General features: G+C 41.7%; 1 protein-coding gene across 3 annotated transcripts in view; it reads left to right on the forward strand.

Moving 5' to 3' along the window:
* The window catches only part of MEIS1 (Meis homeobox 1), a 142,814-nt gene that overhangs the window by 23,014 nt on the left and 96,192 nt on the right, over positions 1 to 23,608 (forward strand). For all 3 annotated transcript variants that reach the window (XM_064268661.1, XM_064268663.1, XM_064268662.1), the window contains exon 7: positions 7,596 to 7,707. In XM_064268661.1, coding sequence (XP_064124731.1) covers positions 7,596 to 7,707 — 112 coding nt within the window. The remainder of the gene's footprint in view (positions 1 to 7,595; positions 7,708 to 23,608) is intronic.

A 23,608-nucleotide genomic window follows, 5' to 3' on the forward strand; every position in this document is an offset into this window, starting at 1 on the left:
TGCACGGTAGGATTGGACTCTTATGATCTATAGGGTTTTCATTGGCTGATTTTGAAAGTAGATCGCCAGGCCTTTCTTCCTAGTCTTTCTTAGTCTAGAGGCTCCACTGATATCTGTTCAGCCTCATAGCAACATGTAAGCCTCCACTGAGAGGTGGGTGGCGGCTGTGCGTGCGACTCAGTGGGCCGGAATCAAACCTAGGTCTCCCTCATGAAAGGTGAGGATTCTGCCACTGAATCACTGCTGTCTCTTCTTAGCAAACTGTCGGTGCTCATTAAGTGTTGGTTGAGTGAATTGAATGACTATATTGCATGTTTTGACTATCAAACATACTAATGGATGCACTAGAATTTCAAATAGGAATTTAAGCTTATCAGATTTTAAATAAACCAAAAAACAAAACAAAACCTAACCAAACTCATTGCCATTGAGTCAATTCTGACTCATAGCAACCCTATAAAAACCAAAACCAAACCCAGTGCCATCAAGTCGATTCCGACTCATAGCGACCCTATAGGACAGAGTAGAACTGCCCCATAGAGTTTCCAAGGAGCACCTGGCGGATTCGAACTGCCGACCATTTGGTTAGCAGCCGTAGCACTTAACCACTATGCCACCAGGGTCTCCTATAGGACAGAGTAAAACTGCCCCATATGGTTTTTAAGAAGCTGCTGGTGAATTTAAATTGCCAACCTTAACCCTTAACCACTGCTGCACCAGGGTCCAGATTTTAAACACCTATAAATAAAAAAACTGCTCAGCACCCTGTCTCCCCCCAGCTTCAGGAACACACAGATAGATATGCATGTGTGTCTCACAGCAGTACTTGGGCCCTTTCTCTCTTCCTCATCTTTCTGGACATGGGTTTCTCTGTTTCCTTCTCCTGGAATGACATCATTGACTGAGGGGTGTACAAGAAGTCTTCTCTGCTGAACCTCTGTGCATGTAAGGATCCTGAGAGACACCATTTAGACAGAGATGAAACATCAAAGGGGTAGGGTTCATTAGATGTGGCCACCCTGGCAGTGCGGGGTGGAGGTGTTTGGTGACCCTGTCCACTATGCTACATGGGCATGCAGGGTGTGCGTGTGTGAATGTGTGTGTTGTGTGCACACGTGCAGATGTGGGGATGTGAGCGTGTGTGCATGCGTGTGCATCATAGCACATTGTCACATTCCCCACGTGGACTGGTGGCTCCTCTGATCTGGAGGGACTGGGTTGTTCACGTTTGGAGACAAGCCAGCTCTTTCAGGTCACTAGAGATCATTTCCTAAGGAGACCCTAGTGGTTTGAAACAGTAAATGTACCTCCCAAAAGAGAAAGCTGCCTATTGGCAGGTGCAGACTGACTTCAAATTTTTAGCACTGTGACTGTTTCTGTCAATTTCTGTGTAGCTGCTAGCTGACCCCTTGAGAGTGAAAATCACTAGACTTGCAATGATTCACCTTTTTGAATGGGACCGGTAGGACAGAAGTTTAAAACTAAGTACAAAAACCCTACTATTTATTTTTGATTTGAAAACATGATTGTGGCATCATGCTGATGAGATCAGGGACAGATTACCCAATAAGCAAGGTACACACAGGCTTACTTGTGCTTACTTCTGATCTGTAGTGCACAATTTCACCTGTTTTTCACTACACGAAACATAGTACTTAGGTTATTCATTCATTAGAAACGTGTATTTGTATCTACCATGATAGAGAAATTTCCCTAGGGTTGAGAATAAAATAGAAAATAAGATGTAGTCCTGGACTTTAAAACATTCATAGTGCAGAATCAGAGACAGCCACAAAGCAATGTAATGACAGAGGTGTACATGAGATGCTCTGAGCCTGACTCATGCTGGAGGTGGTGTGTGTGTATTAGGGAAGGCTTTCTGGGGGAGGTGATATCTGAGCTTTACCTTAAATAAAATGTAGGAGGTAATCAGGGATTAGGGTCAGGCAGGGCACAGCAGGGCATTCCACGCAGATGGAAAGGTGAACTTGGGTCCGGAGGGATAAGCAGCAGGGTATCTACCAGAAATCAAGTGCAATTGGGTGCTGCTGGAGAATAAGCAAAAAAGGAGAAGAATGGTCCCCAGGGGCTGGATTGTGAAGGGCTTTGTATACCAGATTGTATTCTATAGGCAGTAAGAGTCATTCATTCTTTCAACGAACAGTTTTTGAGTGCCAGCAAATTACTGGGCACTGTACTTGGTGCTCAGGATGCAATGGTAAGCAAGACTGATACAATGTCTGCCCTCCTTAAGCTTGTATTCTATGAAACTGAGCCTTTTAAAGTGGGGGAGTGATGTGGGCCTAAAGAAGAAGAGCAATCATTAATATAGAAAATGCGAGATTGATCTGAGAACAATTTACAGGTAAAGATGGTCAAGACTTGATAACTGATTGGATGGGGAGGTGGTGAGAAAGAGAGAGCGAGGTCACGGATGGTTCTCAGATTTGCACCATGGACTTGATGGCACTGGGTTCACTGGGAGGACTGAGAACAAAGAAGAACTAGTAGGAGATTTGGTGGGGAGAGGAAGTGTTTAGCTTTGGGCTTGTTGAGCTGGGTGGACATTTTTGCAGAAATATAAACCCGTTGCCATTGAGTCAACTTTGACTCTGGTGACCCCATGTGTATCAGAATAGAACTGTGCTCCACAGAGTTTTCAAAGGCTGATTTTTGGGAAGTAAATCACCAGGCCTGTCTTCCTGGATACCTCTGGGTAGACTCAAACCATCGACCTTTTGGTTAGCAGCCTAGCATGTTAACAGTTTTTACCTACCAGGACTCTTTGCAGAGAGATAGTTAGCAGGTATTGGGACCTACAAAGTCTAAAGACCAAACAAAAGGTCCAGAGACACAAACTTGGTAGCATGTGTGTGACAACTCAAACTGTGATAGTGAAAAGAATAGTCCAAGGAAAAACATGGAAATGGATAAGAGGACCGAATCCTGAAGTATGTCCAAATTTAAGGCATAGCTGGAGAAAGGATTCATCAAGGAAAGAAGGAAAAAAAAGTCACTGATGAATAGCTTTATTCAGGAAGGCAGGCTAGTTTTTGAAGTTGAAGTTTGTTTGTCAAAATATTGGTGAAACAGTAACTAATGAACAATTTAGTTTAGTTCAGTAAGTATTTAATGAGTGCTGAACACAAGTCAGGGTAGCCCTGATGGTGCAGTGTTTAAGTGCTTGGCTGCTAACAGCAGTTTGAACCCACCAGCCACTCCACAGGAGGAAGAAGTGGCAGTCTGCTTCCATAACGATCACCACCTTGGAAACCCTATGGGATTGTTCTACTCTGTCCTACAGGGTAGCTATGAGTTGGAATTGACTTGATGGCAATGGGTTTGGAATACAAGTCATACACTATGCTGGGGGAAAAAAGGGAAAGACAGAGGAGATTAAGCTACCATTTTTGCCTTGGAGGAGTCTATAGTTAGGGGAGGCTACCACTTCCATTTCAATATCAATCCCAGACACCAGTGAAATTGCCTTATAAATAAAAAAAATACTACTCAATGAATTTAACTTATCATAAAACACAAACTGCTTACTGTGGAGCATTGCTGAGGGATGGTAGAAAGAAATGAGTGTGTTCCAGCTGTCTCAGAGAGAAGGCATACAGGGAACCATAGCTTGCCTCAAGTTATTTCAGGTAAATTAAAATGGCTCTCTTTTGGGGCCCCAGAACTGGAAAAAAGCATGGGTAGAGATTAAAGAGAGGCCTTTTGGTTTATATATTATATGATATATTTATATATTGACTAAGAAGAACTTCCTGATGGAGCAAAGCCCTAGCTGGCTGCCTCTGTCAATGCATATAGTGTCTGGAGGACTATGTTGTTGTTAGCTACCATCGGTTGGCCTCCCACTCATGAAGACCTCAGGTACAATGGAACAAAATGCTGCCCAATTCTGCACCGTCTCCACGATCAGCTGTGGATTGGACAATTGTGATCCATAGGGTTTTCATTGGGTGATTTTCAGAAGTAGATCACCAGGCTTTTCTTCCTTCCTAGTCCGCCTTAGTATGGAAACTATGCTGAAATATACTCAGCATCGTAGCACCATGCCGACTTCCACCGACAGATGAGTGGTGGCAGTGTATGGGGTGCCTTGGCTGAGAATCGAACCCAGGTCTGTGGCATGGAAGGTGAGAATCGTACCACTGAGCCACCAATGCCCTCAGCTGGGGAACCACTGGCCTTCAAAATTGGAGTTACAGTGTAGACTGGATGATCCGTAAGATCCTTTCCAGCCCTGGTTTACCTGTCTAACCCTGAGAACTTCTCCTAAAGCAGGGGTTCTCAAACTTTTGGAGGATCACATACCCCTCTGAGAATCTCATAAAAAGTTATGAACACTATCCCCAGAGGGGAAAAAAATGAAAGTATGTACATAAACACAAATATTTTTAAAACAAGACCTCCTTGAAGTCTTCCATAGAAAGTCCATGGGCTTCAAGAGGTTAGGGCCTCTTGTCTTGGTTTACTTCCAAAGGATGAGAACACAGCCATTGCTTACTCTGGAATTATATACGTTGAAGTAAGAAACATCTTTGAGACTTAATTTGGAACCATGACTAAGGTTTGCTATGCATCCGATGCAGTGCATCATTTGATTTTATTCTGTCTGTCAGCCTTCCTTTACAAGTGGCCCCAAGCAACTCACAACTTCACAGATAAATGTACATAATCATATGCACATATTTTATTTTAAAAATAATAATGATGTTGTTTGCCACTTACAGTCACCAAGGTATATTATTGTAACTGAGTTTCGTTAGCAATGGATTTAGGGGGAGTTCTTTCTGATTAGGGCTGTCTTACATATTTATACTGGAAGAGTTCATGAGCTATTTTTGATACTTAGACTTTAATCATGCTTAATGAACTGAACTAAACATAATTCTTGCTTTGTTTTGGTAACCTTGTGGATTTCTTCTAATGCTCAGTTTCATGTGACTACACCGTTTTTGAAACACTAGTATGTGAAATGCTAATCCAAGAGAGGACCACAGAAGTTAGATTTCATTTCATAGAAGTGCATTCCGTATTCACAGACCTGGAAGAGCAAGGCTGTGAGAAGAATGATATTAGGTGGAAAATATTGGCTCCTACCTTGGGTGAACACACACATTTAAACATATAGGTTGCACAAAATTTGGATAAACTGAGGTGGAATCCAACATTTCTTGCATGAGTGCCTGTATAATGTGGCGATAGCTGTGAGAAAAGAGGAGCCCAGCATCTAAGACCCAACACAATGAAAATGCAATGAATTGGAATGCCTCACAGATCATAGCGGAATCAGAATTTCCAGCAAGGAAAATCTTTTCATGGTGAATTAAGTGGTGGATGAAGAAAAATGGTGATTGAAAAAAGGTAGGCACAGATCACAAACACTGGGCTCAGGGCTCACCGCTGAAGATTTAAGAACCTTAGCTAAAGCTATGCAGAATAGAATGTGGAAAATTGAATTTACCAAACAATTAAGCATTGAATTAATCTACATCCTGCACAGGAGAAAAGTGGGGGAGGGAGCGGAGCAGAGCTGAATAAATCAGTGGAGCTCATTAGAAGATAGCGAATATATCAGGTCTGTTGTAGCATGAAGGAGGACAGTTTTCTGTATAACATGGTATAATTCTTTGGTTCTAAATCACCTTTTTGGAGTTCTGGTCTTAATCAGATTAACAAACATGTTTCTGATGAGGTAAGTCTGTTGCTCTATATTTTAGCTCGTTATCGCTAGCTTTTCTATTAATTACAAGTCAGATCACCAGTCAACAGTAGTAGTGAGGGACAACATAAATAAAATGAGAGTGCCCAGGAGATGTCACTCGCAAGATCTCATGCATCCTGAAACTCCCACGGGTTCCTGCAGCCTCCCACATGCCTTGCCGGTCTTTTGTTCAATTACAGTTAATGCAATAGTTTGCCATTTTCTCCTTCTAATTATATTTTCAAGTGGGATTTGTAGCACATAGAAAAACATCCTTTTACATGTAGAGGCACCGGGGTTTTGTGCCTGGCATTGGCTGCCCCCTGGGTGCTGTACCGTTCTGTCTGCAGAGCTCTGAATAAACAAGTCTCCCTTTTAGAGCTGCAGTTGTACAAACTGAAAATTTATGCATTAACTGTTTGCATTCTGAGCATGTGGCCCAGATTACGTCTTACAGCACTCTCCTGGTATGCTGCAGAATACGGATTTGCAATAAACTCTCCTTTCACAGCCCACGTATCTTTCAATCACAGACGCAGCAGATAATTAGCACTGTTTTTTTTTTTTTTTAGAATATGCATAATGGCTGAGTCAAACAGACAAGTGGCATATTTTTCTGTGACTTTATTTCATTTTTCAGGCTATTCTCGGACTCTGGCCATGATGACAGCATGCATAGCAGGGAAAGCATCTTTTTCAGGAAAAGTGAATCTTTCCCTTGGATTCCTAAGCAGCCAACGCCTTAGATGGGATCTTTACTTTTCTCCCCCTGAGTGTTTAAAACATTTGGATCTCCTCAGTCCTTCTTATCTTCTCTGGGATGTGAAAATACTTTTCAAGAAATAAGCAAAGAGCACTTTGATTTTGCTAGGCATGTTAAAAAGATTGGGAGGGTCAGTTAACTTTAATAGTCCCCAGTCATGAGCCATGACACTGTATGACTGAGAGGATGTATACATACTTTACATTCGAGATCATCCTGCATTCCCACTCGTAATCTTGAGGGCGAGACCCTTGCGAGCCAAGAATCTGCTTTCTCTTCTGCCCCATTCGCCCTGCAGGGTGCCCGGTGACTCACCAGGCTGTTTGGAAATCTAGCACTAAAAGCTAATTAAAATCTTTTCTGGCGATAAAGGGAGATTTGGGAGAAGTGTCACCATGATTGTTTTCCCCAAGAATTTAATTTACAGCCAGTTTTTCCTATCTGACTGTTACTTTCGAATGAACCAAGTGATAAGAAGCAACATCTGTTTTTCGTTCAATAGTACAAGAAGGCTCGGCATGGGGCTGAGTGTACACAGTCCATGTGAACCTATTGTTATTCTCGTTTCTTTTTTGTCCCTGTGCCTGGTCCATTTGCCACGTACCATCCGGCAAACAGCTGACACATACGAGCTATTATGGACCCAGGCCTAATTGTGAGGTCTTGAAAGCGCTGCCATGTTTGTCTTCCTGGTTGAATCAGAGGCCTCTGTAAGCCCCAGAGCTACAGACCACCACTCTCATTTTGCATTTGCCGAGTAGCAGGCTGTCGTGCCAGAGGGTGTGCTGATGTTAAAAATATAGTCAGAATCAAGTGGCAGCATTAATTTTTCCCTCTTTGCCTGGAATGTGTCTGTTTTCCTTGGTAATAAAGCATACGATTACTTCCAGAAAAACTATTTTGTCGATATTATTTTAGCTTGGAAGGAGAAATCGGCAAATTTTAAATGTGTCAGTGTAGCTTTGAGCTGGAACCACTTTTAAAGGGGGTCCGAGAGGGATGGGTGTGGTGGCCCAGTCTAGCCTTCCATCGCTTTCTCATTATGCCGTGAGATCTTAACTCGGCAAGTGTTAACAGACGGCTCCATTTGGATTTCTGATTTCTGCCCCACAGCCCTCTTGGAACCGAGATCACGATGACACGGCATCTACCCGTTCAGGAGGAACCCCGGGCCCTTCCAGCGGTGGCCACACATCACACAGCGGGGACAACAGCAGTGAGCAAGGTAGGAGAGGTGTTCTCATTCTCTTCGCTCCCTGTTTTATCTTGAAGGGTTGGAAAAATCAGCCATGTCTAGTTAGGTACTATTTATACAGTTTTTCCTAGAACATAAACCCCGTATAATTAGGGAGTCAGTTCATCTTATTTTATTCCTTGACCCTTTTCTTCTCCTATGCCATTCTTGCTGCCTAACAGCCCGTCACCTGGCTACCTCCATAAAATAGGGTCAGAAAGTTGACGGAGGCCAAGTTCAAGTGTGCATAAATAGTATGCCGCTGATACTCTGCTATGCAAATTAAAAGTATGATTATTTCTTCCCTTCAAATGCTTTTGAAGGGATCATGAAGAAACACCCACTAGGATTTACAGTTAATGATGTCTTGAAGATGCTTAGAAGGCAATTGTCCTTTCAGAAGCCCGTGTTTGGCTTCCCTGTCCACTGGGTTGAGCCATTTTTCTGTTTTTGCTTACCGAAATCTATTCAGTGCTTGACTTCATCGCACAGCAGACTAAATGAAGTTAGGAGGAGAAGGAAAGAAACCAGACCGATTTAATTTGGGTTGTACTTTGTATTCACATACCTGTGCATGCATGTGGGTGTCCATGGGTGTCCATGTCTGACTCTAACTAAAAAAAACTAGTAGGAAATAAAGTTGTAAAAGTAAGTTTAGTCTTCACCAAAAAGGTAAATGAGCATTTAATTGCCTGTTCCGTGTTTGATGAGATCTTCAGCAGTGAATTTTGGGTTCAGTTAATGCAATTAAAGCTTAAAGGAGAAATCTCAGTCTAAATACAAAAAGACTACTTTATTGAAGTTGACTCTGAGCCCACAGTAGGTACATACTTGAAAATCTGGCTTTATGATTGTGTTTCATCGAAGTACTGTTAGACAACAAAAGGGATTTTGTTTTCTAATTTAGTGGGGCTAGACCAGTTAGAATTGCAAAGTCTACAGTGAATTTCACATGATTCCTTTGAAAACAAAAACAGGGGCGTTAACAAATTTTTTAGGCACATGTCTGCTATTTGCACCGGGAATAACTTGCACAAATAGAATTTTAGGCATTTGAGACATTTTATTGTTCAAAGAAAAGTTGCTGACTTCACAACAACTACAGTCTAGTAAAAACGCAGCCCGGAATAGTAAACTGATTCAGAGCCGAGGCAGAAACAGGTAACCCCTGACCTCTGACTTCTACTGGAAAATGATATCCAGCATAAATCCAAGGGGCCTTCTTTTCTTTCAAGTATGTGCATATATATGGTATGGTGTTGCTGTTCACAGCGCTGTAGTTAAGGTGGTGTCAGCACTTTGGATATAAAGCCCTACTTTCAGACTTCCACTTACACCCCCTCATTTTCCAAAAGGTGTGGATGGAATCTACATTTCTCTCCTGTAGTCCAAAACTGCTGCGTGGGGTCGCAGCCTCGTGGTTTGCTCGTTTGTTTCTTTTCCTTTTTTTATTTCTTGCTTTAAAAAAAAGTCTATATCATCAACCCACACTGAGGTAGTTTCGCTGCTGCTTTGAAGGTTTGCATGCTGCTGAAATGTGCTTGAATTTCAAATGGTAGCCTAGCAGTTTTCTTAAACATAATCTGATAAAAGGATTTTCAGAGGGCCAGGGCCCAATACTAATTCTTTCCCTCTGAGATGCCATGACAAGGAATTAGGAATTTTGCCTGTGTCTTTTTCCTTGCAACAAGTGTTCTCCTAAGGCCAATTTAATAATGAATTTTATTGTAACCAGGAGCCGTGTATTCTTCACGTTACCAGAGTTTTCGACTTACGTAGTTTCCTTTTTACATTTCTTCATATGAGGCCACCACCTGTTTTTTCCAAAAGCACTTTCACAAAAATTGTCTCACTTGTATTACCTCAGTTGAACCTTAAAACAGTGCTGGGTGGCAGATAAAGGAGGTCTAGCCCCATTTGACAGATGGATAAGTTGACTCGTTGAGGACCCAGTGTAGCGTTAGGCCTCAAGTTCCAGTTTCCTGATTCCTTTATCTAAGATTCTTCTCATCCTACCCTCTTCCCCCATTTCCCCTCCAAAGAACTGAAAAAAATGACTTCCCCGGTGATCCAATAGAAACTTCCTGTTTCTACTGTTCCCCTGGAAGCCCTGCTGAATGACAGAGGTGGTGTGAGCTGTATTCTTACTTGCCCTTCCCTGTGGGTTCACGTGGGCAGTGTGATTTACTCCTGCTAAATGCGGAATGATGCCTGGAAGCGTTGCTGCAACAACTTATGCACATTTCCATGCCAACCCTGACCCTCCTAAACCTTTTTTTCATCCCTGAGACCTGTGGAGCTGGGTCTTTATGCAGCCTGCGGATTAACTGTGCACAGTGGCTTTTCCATGTTTTCCCTGTCTGCCTTTTCTGGCAGGCATGGATGTGTAAGCTCTGCCAGCATTTGGCCTATCGTGCATGTCCTAAATAGTTATTTACACAGTTTGAGTCCATTTTAGTCAACTGGGTAAATAACAGCCCTCTTCCAAAGATTTATAAATCCATAAATATGTCTTTATACATACCCAATAGACAGAAATAACTCAATCTGTCAAGAACATATCCAAAGAGGTGTTTCCCCCACAGACAGGAGTAATACATATTTTAAAACTTTCTCTACTATATTGTTTGCACTGTGTTTCTTTTTCTTCTCTTCCTTTTCAATTTTCACCACTTCATTATGGCACCTGTGGTACCAAAAAAAAAAAAAAAAAAAGAAATCCCCTAGGCTTTGGTCCTCTGTAAAGAACCTTATCTGCAGCACAGTGGAGGTATATAGCAGGCTATAGCTCAACTGAGTCCTATTCTTTTGGGCTTTCCAAGTAAATAAAATAAATCATCCAGGAAATGTTAAAGTCTGACAGACTTCAAGATTCAGTAACCGTTCCTAGTTAGAACTCCAGCAGTCTGGGGGACTTCAAGTGCCTGATAATTTGCCAGATTGGTAGCTGCTCTGATTGATGAAATAGTTTCAGGACAAATTTTTACCTAAGCATAAAAAAGGGGGGTACAAAATCCAATCCTGGGTGTTGTAAGGAGAATCTGTGTAAGCTTTGTGATTAAGACAGGCCAACCATGTTTTTATTCAGAGATTTAATGCTTATTCTTGATGTGCATATTATATCTTTCCCCAAACTCAAATTATTTATCAAGACAACTCTTCCCACGATGTCTGCTTTCATTGAATATTAACACCTTGCAGGAACTTGATTCTTTCAGAGTGAAACCCTTTGAAAAGGCATTTAAGAGGGAGGCCTCACATCTGTGCATTCCCTTCCAAGAGGCTTGTTTAGTTGGTTCTGCTGCTGCTGCTACAACAGTAATTTTGTGTACTCTTGAATTTCCCAGAGCACTTTCAAAGATACTACATTGAATCCTTGTTTTGTCTCTTTCAACGAGTTCTTTTTTCCCATTTTGCAGGAAAAAAAAACAAAGCTCAGAAAGATTCAGGTGTGAGTAACTGTCAGAGTCAAGTCTAGGACCTTGGTCTTTCGGCTTAGGACTCCCAGCTGTGTCTAATGATAGGAGGTACACATTGGAGGTGCTGGACTCTTCCACATGTCTTCTTTATCCTAGTCTGTGCGGTGCTCCAGTGACCACAGTCAGGTCTACTCAAGCACGTATGTGGTTTGGAGTGGGAGAATGCCAAGTAAACTGGTGCTTCTTTCCTATCAGTTTTTCCTCCCTCCCAGGAGGGCTGCCGCAAGCTCTCCAGGACTCATAGCAGCTTTAGCTATAATTGACCACATTTTGAGTTTGGACATGTCCCTTTTTTTGGTTGAAAAGAATAGAATAAACGATAATAATACAGTAATAAAATAGTGTATTAAGGGCTACCGGTTTTTGGGTAAGCAAAAGTTGTGGAGGTTCAGAGAGGCTGGCAGATTTGTCCAAGGTCACACAGTGGGATTTAACCTTTGCAGCCTGACTCCAGAGCCCAAGCTCCTACATAACCGTGTCCTTGCCCTGGTGGCGCAGTGGTTAAGAGTTTGGCTGCTAACCAAAATGTCAGCGGTTCGAATGCACCAGCTGCAACTTGGAAATCCTATGGGGCAGTTCTACTCTGTCCTACAGGGTCATTAGGAGTTGGAATTGAATCAACGGCAACAGGTTTTGGTTTTTTTTGAAATAGTACTTTAGTGGGCCAGGCATGAAAAGGAGACTCTGGGTGGTGCAAGCAGTTAAATGCTCAACTACCAGCTGAAATGTTGGCAGTTCGAACCCACCCAGAGGTACCTCGGATGATGGGCCTAGTGATCTGCGCCCAGAAGGTCACAGTCTTGAAAACCGTATGGAGCAGTTCTACTCTGCACACGTGGTGTCACCCTGAGCCCACTCGAGGGCAACCAGCAACAACAGGGCATGGGAAAGCAGCTCAGAGCATTCGGTGGACGGCTCTGTGATCAATTCGACAACGCTTTTCCGAGTGCCTGAGCTGTCCTCTGTATTGGCGACACTGCCATGAACTAGACAGAATCAGCCTTAGCCTCAGGGCGTTTATACTCTGCTGGGGAGTGAGGATCTAGTCTTGCCTACTAAGGAGAGTGATGACTGAGGTTATTTATGAAGGCGCTTGATGACTGATACGATTAATTTGTATTATGTATTAAGAGCCTAAACATTTCACTCATTCAAAGATTTATTGAATTGAGAATAGGAGCAGAGAAGACAAGCAAGGCTATTTCTCTCGAGAACGTTTCCCACTTAAAGCTCATCTTATTTGCTGCTTTTGTGAGGATCAAGAATGCGTATTATTTCGACACGGAAATTTGATGTAAAACATTTCAACCCTAAAGGACTTTAAGGGTCTCTGGAACCACTAAAAAACACTTACGAACTTCTCCTTTCAGGGGCAGGACCCAGATCAACAATAGTCACCTTGCTCCCACTAAAAAAAAAGGAAAAGAGAAAAAAAAAAAAAGCAAAACAGCATGTTTCTTTAAAAGGAACAATTGGAAAACCCTGCTACTTCTTTATAATAATGTATCAATAGTCACAGTACCTCCCACTGCCCCATTGCCCCCCTCCCCCCATCAGCTTTTGTACGAATCAGGCAACCTATAGGCAGAAGGCAATTCTATTTATTATTGAAGGGACTCTCAAAGCAGTTGTTTGAGACCTGGGAAGCCAGTGGGCTGCGAGGGGGTGGGGAGGGCCTCGAGAGGGAGGTTGGGAAGGGCCACATTACGTTCCAGATGACTGAGCAACGATTTATATACCATCTCGCCTTTTTGCATGGAGAAGGAAAGTAATAACAGACCCAGCCCAGGCACTGGAAACAGTCAGCTGTCCGATGAATAATGGGATAGGTGGGAAGGAGCCCTCTGATTGGATGTCTTAATGAGCACATTGCCAACAGAGTTTGGGCTGCAGTTCCCCTTGCCCTTTGCCCTTTATTGACCAAACTGACACTTCATTTTTCACGTACTTCCAATTATGGTTCGGCTTAAGTGGCCCCCCCACCCCCGCCCCGCCACCTTCTTTCTTTCCTATGGACAACTTGAGAGCAGTGGAGGCCACTGAAGATATTTTAATTTGAAAAACTACCGTAGCAACTCAGGTTTAGGGTGTAATCTGAAACTGCTGTCCCTTTGCAGTTTTTCAGATGAAAACATAAAGTTAATACTGCTTGTTTAGAAACAGTTCTCTTTAAGGGAAAAAAAAAATTCCAGTTGCGCTTAAAAACAAAATGTTTATAATAAACAAAACTCATAAAAATGAAGAAAAGTGTAATATATATATTTCTTTTCATTTCATTTGTCTGTAGGTCTGAGTGACCTGAGTGATCTGTATTTGTTCACACTTACCTCTTAAGCCTTGTACTTCTCCTGGGACTTCTTGTATTTCAATGCCACGGTAATGCATTTCGACTAATACACTTTTTAGAAATGAGGCAAGTATAATTGTGACCACAGGCCTCAGCCTTTAGACCATTCCAGAACCCACGTGCTGCTTTCGTTGTATTTAATGTTGGGCTGCTCAGCCTTTGCACGCGGTGGCAGGCAGAATAGGAGAATGATTTCCTGATGGGAAAAAGTCAGGTGTAACAAAGAAAGGGGAAGTTAGTATACTCCACAGATCCCCGTTATCAAAAGGTCTATATTACTAACTTATCAGATGTGCTGAATGAGGTGTACAGGCAGAGAACTGTTTTTCCCAAGAACACCCTGTAATGTACTCACCTTTCATTTTATTGACTCATCCAATGTGAATCACCAGTCTTCTGTTCTTCGTTGCTTTGACTTCCAGCATCCTGAAAGCAGATCATCTCTAAACAAAGACAAATAACTTCATCACCTAGAGTTAGTAACTGTGCATTTAGGGGCATGAACTTGGCCATGTGTGTTTTCACAGGAAGCACATCTTCTCCATGCTAAGCTGTAACAATGACTGTAACACTGGTAAACATGAGGCCACGCCTTTTCATTGTAAACGACTGAAACATGCATTTGAAATTATTTACTCCCAAATAGAGGTCCCTCTAACACAGAAGCATTTGTCTTAAAGGTAGACGAAGTGTTACCTACTTTATTATGTAGCCCTCTGGCACATCCAGGGCGTATTTTTACTATAATATGGTAATAAAAGAATATGTAAAAGGCAGACAAAGGTTCTGTCTTTTTCAGTAAGGTGACCTCTGTTACCAAGTAACTGCTTTACTTACGAGCTTATTAAAAACTCAAAAAATGAGCTTTTCATACTTCACAGGCATTGATGTGAAAATGAGCCATCCTGTGAGTAGTTTTCTTGATCATTTTTAGAACAATTGATTAGCCAAAGAGCTCCTGTCATTAGTTGACATTGACTGATAGCAATTTGTTACCAGCACTGAAGGTCAGCTAGACGGTTGGAGTTTCAGCTTGTCTTTGATTGACCTTTACTGATTCCATCCTCCTGTGATTGGGTTTGAATACGTCTGACCCTCCATTGGAAAAGACAAGGCATTAGTCAGCAGGGCCATGTCTTATATTTTCAGTTGATTGCTCATTTTTATTTATGTGTGAACACGTGGTCTGGATTTCTTCTCAAGATCATATACTCCAGCAGTTGAAACTTAGAAGCTGCGAAACCTGCTAAGTGTAGCCTTGAAGTCAAAATTATGTTTTCCCTTTAGTTTGCCTTTAACGCAGACTTGGTATGTGATGTCATAGTCTTTGCTGCTGACACCTGGCATTGTCACCTGGGCAGACACTGGCATTTTCTTGCAAGTGATAGATGGGAATTTTGTTTTGTTTTGTTTTTAAGAAAGACCAACTCCAGTTGACTTAGAGAATTGCAAAAATGACTCACCAATTCTTTACTTCCGTAGAATTCATTACTTTTTCCTCTCTCAAGGATCCTATACTATTCTAAAATAGCAATTGAATGGTAAACAGTTATATATGTAATGATGATATGTTAGTTCATCATTCAGCTATGCAGCTAGAAGGTATGAAACTTTTTTTTTTCTTTCAGTTTCACTGAGTCTGTTGTAAACTAGAGAAAGCTTTCCTGGCTGTGAGAGCTTTAGCCTTTCAGCAAGAGTGGAATATATTTTCTATTATAATGTACCCTGAAGTTAATTGTTCCTAATCCTCAGGCCTTTCTTTCCAGAACTGTCAGATACTAACCAAAAAATGCATCACATATAGAAGATGACATTCCATACTCAATGAATAACGTCCAATTTACTGCTTTATTTAAATGACAAAAATGATGAGCTTAGCTTAGTAAACTCAAGTCTTAATTTGTAAATATTTAGTTCAGTTTCTAAATAAGGCCTTTCTTTTCTCTTATTCTCCCTCACCTCCCCTTCTTCTCTAGTTTCTTCACTGGGTTTTAAACTAGAAGCAATAACTTATTTTTCAGGTCAGCCCTTCTAGGCATTCCAGAGCCACCACACAAAGCCTGGCACAGCTTAAACATGCATTTCAGTTTTCACCCAAGAAAATAAACGAGGAGTGAATCCATTGTCCCAGGTGGTGGATTCTTCACACGATGTCATTCTTGGCAAGGCCAAAGTGAGGAAGCTAATTTTAGGGCAACATCCATTTAATGTAGCCCAAGGAGCTAAAAAGAGTTTAGAATTGTAATCACTTCTGCAGATGAACCAAAATATGATTGTGAGTTTTATTTAAGGGAAGGAAGGTAAATTTATACATTCTGGTCAAGTCGTCAGGAATGGATTAAGCACTTACTATGTGTCCAGCACTCTGTGTGAGGCTATAAAAATGAGTAGGTTGTAGTATTTGCCCTCAGAATGCATGTGAATGCTACCAAGAGCATCACACACAAGTAAGCTAAATATTCGCTAAATACTGGGTATTCTTAGGGAGCTGTGAGTGTATTTATTTCACAACGTGCCACTGATTCAGACATGGCAAACTCTGTGGTCAGAACTGAAACACAGGGTGGGAGGCATTTGGCTTAAATTACAGTGAAGCACCTCTGCCTTGGTGCTCTGACCCCTGGAGAGGTTCATCCCGTGTGGGGCCCTGTGAGACCAACTTAGACCCGAAGCCCGCTCTTGGGAGCTCTGTCCAGTGCTCCCACGCAGCCACGTGGCCACCCAGGACCTCTGCTGTAGGAACCATTGGAGCCGCCTTGACTTTTATAGGAGGGGAGACCCCTTTGGCAATCAGTGGTTACCTTCTCAGAGTGATATTTGTGTTAATGCACAAAGTAAACTACACAGGACTACAAGAGAAACTATTTTGATATCGAGTTATCAAAATATTTTTTTGAAAACACAAGCTGTGACATTGTAATATAAGCGCTTTGTTATCAGTACCTTAAGTAACAAGGCCTAGCAGTAATTCTGAGGGCAGTGGTGGTTCAGTGGTAAAGTTCTTGCCTTCCGCGTGGGAAACCTGGGTTTGATTCCCAGCCGATACACCTCATGTGCAGCCACCACCCATCTGTCAGTGAAGGCTTGCATGTTGCTGTGATGCTGAACAGGCTTCAGTGGAGCTTCCAGACTAAGACAGACTAGGAAGAAAGGCCTGGAGATTTGCTTTCAAAAATCAGGCAGTGAAAACTCTATCAATCACCATGATCCAATCCTGTTGAGTATGGCATCCCTATGAGTTGGGGGCCCTACTTGACACACCTAACAACGATAACAAGAAGCAGCAATTCTATTGTCTATTGTATTTTTTAAATAGTGATGAATATAAATAATATTTTAAGTCATTCATAACAACTATATTATGAAAGGTAAGTGTGATTTCCATTGATGACGAAGTCACAGGTCTTGCTCATAATTCTGTTGCTTGCTACTTATCTACATTCATACTTGAAGGAAATGCTATTTCTAAGTAGAGGTTAGCAAGAATAACAAGGTAATTCTGTTCCATTCCAAGTTCATGGATTCCCTGAATGCTAACCCTGGCCCCCCTGCGGAGGCCAGGTTAAGAACTTCTAAGCTCAGTTCGTGTGTCATCTCCAAGAAACTTCCTTGAACCCTTAGCCTGGAGGAAGTGACCCTCTTTTGTGCTTTCATGGTATTCTGTGTGCACTTTTGTCTTATATCGAAACAAGCTATCATGGATTGGCCTACCCAAGAAGCTCCCTGGGAAGGGACTGGGCCTTCTTTATCTTTGAATCTCCTGTGCCCAGCACAGTTATGGACACATAGTCAGTGATAGATAATGACCTATTGAGGAGAACTGTCAACTCTCCCATCCTTTCAAACTATGATTATGCCATATTCCCTCAAGACTGTTTTTTTTTTCTGGATACCAGAGAGCTAATCTCACATGGCAATCTCTGTCCAAGTGTATATAGGTGCCAAGTTGTCACCTGTCCTGGTTCCCAGAGATGCATTTCAACAGAAACACTCAAGGAAAGACTCAGTGGGTGACCATTTCAGAAGTTGTTGGTAGATGGGTTTGGGATGTGCCTGCAATTATGCCACCAAGGTAGTTGCCTTCCCTGTCCATTCCTTGGATGTCATCCTTTGCCCCTAAATGAGCTTCCAACAAGATAATGAGTGGGGACGAACAGCAGCATTTTCGGATCTTTGGGCGATCCTGGAGTGGAGGTTGAGAATGAATCTGAGACAGGACCCTGTAGTGGGGTAACTGCACTACCTGGGAGGATGCTTTCATGTCCCGTCCTCTTCCCAGTAGCAGACATGGCCCCACCGTGTTTCCCCTGGGATGTGGTAGTCAGCTCTGCTCCTGAATATATCTGTCTTGCACCCCTGGATGCAAGCACTAATTAAGCATAGCTGTAGAGGTTTTGGCTGTTGGCCTAGCAAAAACTAACCCAAACAGTAAATTTATGCCAAGCATTTTCCTTAAAAAGAGGTAGGCGTTGTCTACCTCTTGTACTGATTGGTCCCAGAAGCGTAGTTGGTAAGTTGGGTTTTGCTCAAGTGTCTGGCTTTGTGGATTAGTTCAGTCTTGCAGATAATTTTTTGTAATTACTTAACCTAAAAGCATTCTATCTGATTAGTACAATTAGCTTTGGCTTTTCCCCATTTACCGATATCAACCCATGTGCATTCCCTCCCAGCCATAGCTCAATTTATTTCTTACGATGAGGAAAGTAGAACTTCCTTTTACTTATTTCCATATCAGTAAAAAAAGAGAATGTGACTTTACCTAAAAAAAAAAAAATACCTAGCAAGTCTTAAATTTTCTTCAAAACCATATATTTTCAAGAAAAGGGGAACGGAAAAGTGAATGCAGAAAATATTGAATTTCCCAATAGGCTTGTTGCTAGATTATTAACGTTTCATCAATGTTATCTCTGTAACAGTTTCATATGTTTTAGTTTGACTCTTTCCTTGAGTGCCCCAATCAAAAGGTACCTATGAGAGGGCAGGTAGCCCGTTGACACCTTGGGATACAAGGCTATATTTTAACTTTAAAATGCAGTTTTATATTCTCACCATGATTCTGAGAAAGGATTTGAGGAAATTAACAAAAGTATAGTATACAATAGGATAAAAATAAGCAGATGCAGAAATTCGAAAGAAAGGAAGATAAACAAGAAGCCAGTTATAAGGGCAACACAGAAGAATATGAATTACAAGATCATGTACAATTGCTAGAAGTAGGCAGTTGAGTTGACTCTGAGCATCCCAGCAGCCAAAGCAAAGCATGAAACATAATCAGTTACAAGATTTACAGTGTCTGTGGATGTTATTCAGAAGAATGCCTTTGACTGGTATTAAGACCTGGGAGAAATTCTCCCACATGTCCTCACATAGGAACTCCAGCCAGGTGATGTAGACTGACATCCTCAACAACACCCCTAAAACTCCCCTCATTTTCCATGCAGCTCCTAGTGCAATGCTGCCGATAAAGCAAGTGTTTGGTAAATATTTGATTGATTGATTTGATGTCTAGATTCATTTCGGAGCACATTCTTACTTTTATAATTCCTTGGTTTCAAAGCTAATTTTGATTTCCAATATTGAAACAGATTACGGACTGTTTTAATAGGACCCATTATTTTGGAATGCCACAAGGCCCGTCTCTACTTCTCTGTTTCCTTTTTCTGACCATCTCCATTCCCCAGTTTTTTTCTTCCTATCCTTGGGACCAGGAGTGGGGGTGAGAATGTTCTTCTCACTCTGATTTTTGTCCCCTAAGAAAGAGTTAATGGAGCCAGAGAGATTCATGGAAGTGACAGTTAAAATGGAGATGCTGAGGGGCTGAGCTGAGATCCCAGGCTTGGAAGATTCAGGTGCTCCAGTCTTTAAAAATGAAAGCTATGAGGGAATATGATTTTGGAGGAGATTGGATATTGTTATTATTTGGTTCACTACATCCCAACACCAAGAATATCCCCATAAGTGAAAAGAGTAAACTTAGTGCAAATAAAAAGCTGTCGTTTCATATCGTGAATTTTAAACTTATGAGAGATAACACTTCCAAGGGTATAACAGTGAAAACAGAAGTAGCTCCCTTCATTAACTTAATGAGTATTAGTTGAATGTCCACTATGAACAAGGCCTTATGCTAGATGTGTAGAATTTAGAGACAAAGAGGTCGTTCCTGGAATCCAAGAACTGATAGGCCAGGGGAGGGGCAGACAGTTAACATAAGGTAGGTTAAGTCCTATGACTGCAAAGACTTGGTACTAATTGGGAAGTAGAGGAGTGGCACTGAACAAACTGGCAGAGGCCCAGTAACTACCTGCATAGGTATGGCCTTTCCAGGCTCCTTTCTACGGTAGGCATCCTTAATCGATCACAGCACTGTTATTCAGACCAAATAGGACTGGAAAGTGAGTCCTTCTCCACAACAGCACTCTAGGCAACCGCTGCCTCACCCAGGAGAGTTAGCCCCAGACAAAACCTGTTTTTCTATTGCTGATCTCTCACCTAGCTCCCCCAAGGGAGTAAGTCTATGATGGAAACTTGTGACAAACAAAGGAGAAGGGTACATGAGTAAAAAAAAAAAAAATAGATTGTATAAAGATAAGAAAGAGAAAGTGTCATACTTTGGAACCTTTGTACATGCCTCAGAGTAAGCAGAGAACCAAACCAGTTGCCATCTAGTCGATTCCAACTCATGACGACCCCGTGTGTGTCAAAGTAGGACTGTGCTTCGTAAGTTTTCAATGGCTGATTTTTGAACTGTGCTCCATAAGGTTTTCAGTAGCTGATTTTTCAGAAGCAGATCCCCAGGCCTTGAACCTCCAGCCTTTCGATTAACAGCTGAGTGTCTTAACCATTTGCACTACTGAGGGACTTCCAGCAGAGAACAGGATGGGAAGAAGAAGTCTGAGATGAGACCAAAGAGGTAGCAGAGGCCAGATCGTGGAGGATCATGTATGTCTTAGGAGTTTCCATTTTGTTTGGAGTCATTAAAAGTGTAAAAGTAGAATTATGGCGTGTTCAGATCTGTGTGAAGGAGGAATCAATGCAGGGAAAGGCTCGAGCTAGCATACAGGTACCAAGAAATGCTGAGGATCTGACTAAGGCAGAAGGAAGAGTCTGGAGAGAAGAGTTGTTGAGATGAAAGACTTGATCAGATAGACTGAGTGGAAGTGAGGGGTGGTGGTGTGTAGAAGGGTCTGGGATGATGCCAAGGTCTCAGGATACCGGCTATATGGACTACAGGTCCCCTCCAGCCTGCTCATTTCTTTTTAAATGTAGCCTCGCCTCTCTTGATATGGAAGAACACCCAGCTGGTCATGGCTGAGTGTAGCTTTTCCCTCGTACCCCTGGGCAGAAGGGACACTATTCTGACCTCTTCCTGAAGGTGGCTCGCAGAAGTCTGGTCACCACTCTTTCTGCCACACTGTTTTCCCTTGGAGAAGGCTCTGGCTCCACAGGACCAGGGCTGGGTGGAAAGGAAGAGGCCAACTAAGCTATCATGGGAATTTGGTGACTCATTTCATCAGTTTACTGCTCTGAAAATGAGGTGACTTCCCCCTTTGCTTGACAGCTGATTGATGAACATTTCCTGAGAATTCACAGAGTAGATGTTTTGCTTCGTGGACCTTCATGTTTATGGGCTCCCAGCGGATTCTAGCCCTGGTGTGCTTCAGCCTGTTCCACTTCCTAGGCCACTAATGTTTCTTTTTAGGTAGAATCTTCAAATTACCTGCCCAAGACTTAATAGAATCCAGGATTGGAAATAGTACACCCTTGTGCCTGCTGATACAACTCTGTTTACATTCACTTTTTGGCAGAATGTTCAAGAATGCAGGAATATTTTTTTATACAGAAACAGTATTTAATTGACTAAAAACACTATTACTTGGCACGTAGTATGTCTACATTGAACGTTATCTATGCAAATAGGTGGACTTTATTTTGTATATGTAGAATTTTTGTTTGTTTTTGTTTTTTGTTTTCACTTTCTTTCCCAGGATGTGGGTTTGTATATTTTTAGAAGGATTGCCTTTTACTTTGTCTCCAGATGTCCTAATGCCCCTGATAGAAAAGGAGTCAGCTTTGGGAAACATTAATTGCTCTACTGAATGAAAGAATGTTAATAAAAGCTACATAGCAAGAAGTGGAAGCATTACTTTTAAGCTCCAGGCATATCCCTTAGGCTCCTTTTTCATAACCGAATGGAGGCAATAGGTTTGTGTTACGTGGATCCGAGTCATCATCTTCCGTTCTAGCCATAGTCCTTCGATTTAATTTTCATATTTCAAATGGAGGCAGTAGGTTTAATGTGTCTTACTTTGCAGCTGGAACAGATTCTATTTTTAATCTGTAAGTCGAATATGGCATGGAGCCATGTGCTGCCCGGATCCAAATGCTTAACTCCTGTGGCTATCAGTGAGTTTCGTGATGGATGGGAAAGAAGTATGTGGTCTTTATTTCAAATATACCAACTCGATGGCAATGGGTTTGGTTTGGTTTTATCTGACCCTTTAGAATGAAACACGCTGAGCCAATTCTAGCACTTTTCAAGTTAAAACGAAGTGTTTTCTAACGTAGCAACCATGCTGGCTTAAAGGACTAATGCAACAATTGCAAATAGACACACACACACATAACCATAGAATTGGTTTTCAGGCAGAGAGAGGCAACTGGGCTCGGGAATCTGGCTGGCACAGTAAAGGGCATGGCTGCCTTGAGCTCCACAAAATTGCCTTTAAATAGAAAAGATAAGAAGAGAAAGGCTTTCCTTTGGTTGGCACTCTGCTCATCGGGGTACACATTACTGTCGCTGAGAAATTCTAACAGGAGCCCTCCTGTATTTCCTCTGTCATTGTCCCAGGGGTGGGAATGAGCCTTCAGAATTGACTGTTGTTTGCATTGATAAAGGTGCTCTAATCATAATTGTGATAACAGGATTGTTTGATTACCTGGCGATGGCCTTGTTCTCAGATAGCTTTTGGATCACCTGTTTGCTGGGAATATTTGACAGTCCTCATGTTTATTACCCAATTGAATGTCAGTAGCAATCGCTGCTAAAGATAAACAAAAATGCAAGTACTTGTTGACCTTGACTTTTTTCCACAAGAGATTGGACTTGATGGCTGTATTGCTGTTGAACTGATAAGAGTTATAAACAGTAGTTTAAGGAAAATGTTTTATTCCCAGAGGAAAATATCCTATTTTCTGTGGGAAATGGCAATAGGACACATACCCTTTGCCAGAGTTTCTTAATTCACCTTTATTTGGGCTGTGGGAAAAGGATATGGGGGAAAATCTTTTTTTGTTTTTTTTATGACTGTCATATAACATTTGCATAGATTATTATAATCCATGAATCATGTAGCTAGTAAATTGAATACAATATTAGAAGACCCCAGTGGTGTTTCTATGATGTATGATACTAGTAATATGATCTCTTTTGAAACTATCATGTTAATATATTATTGTTTCAGAGATGAAGATCTTGTAAAAAAAAAAAAAAAAAGGGCAATAGATTTATGTTGCCAAAATGCTCTTTGAGATTTTAATTAAAGGCATAAACGTGTTCTTACTTAATGGGATCGCATTAGGGGAAAGACAGAGAGAATTGACCTGGTGAACATTTGGGCACTCCAGAAGTGGCCTGGGGAACATGGTAATTGGCGCTCTTCTTTGGGCACAAACTCTTAGCTTCAGATTTGAATCAAGAAACCCTGGGCCGTGGAGGATTACCCATTTTTTGATGTGGCATAAAGGCTGGGTAACCTGCTCTATTTGCTCTTAAAAATCACACTGCATTTTCTCTTCAAGGAGAGGTGCTTTGGCTCAATGCCACTGGCTTCAACTTTTGCTCTTAAAATGTTGTTTTGATGCATACTGTAGTGATGGTGGGATTGATTTCTGTGCATAACAGTGGCCTAGATTCTTGCCTGTGGAAATCCATGGAATTAAGAAGTGTAGGTTCCCGGAGTGATACGAGGTAAGCACATGATTAGATATGCATGCACAGAAAAAAAAGAGAAAATCGAGCTGCTCGTAGAATGGAAATAAGGGTCTATATAATTTGCAAGTTTAATGT

This window comes from Loxodonta africana, chromosome 15, assembly GCF_030014295.1.
Source record: "Loxodonta africana isolate mLoxAfr1 chromosome 15, mLoxAfr1.hap2, whole genome shotgun sequence".
NCBI classification, from domain to species: Eukaryota; Metazoa; Chordata; class Mammalia; order Proboscidea; family Elephantidae; genus Loxodonta; species Loxodonta africana.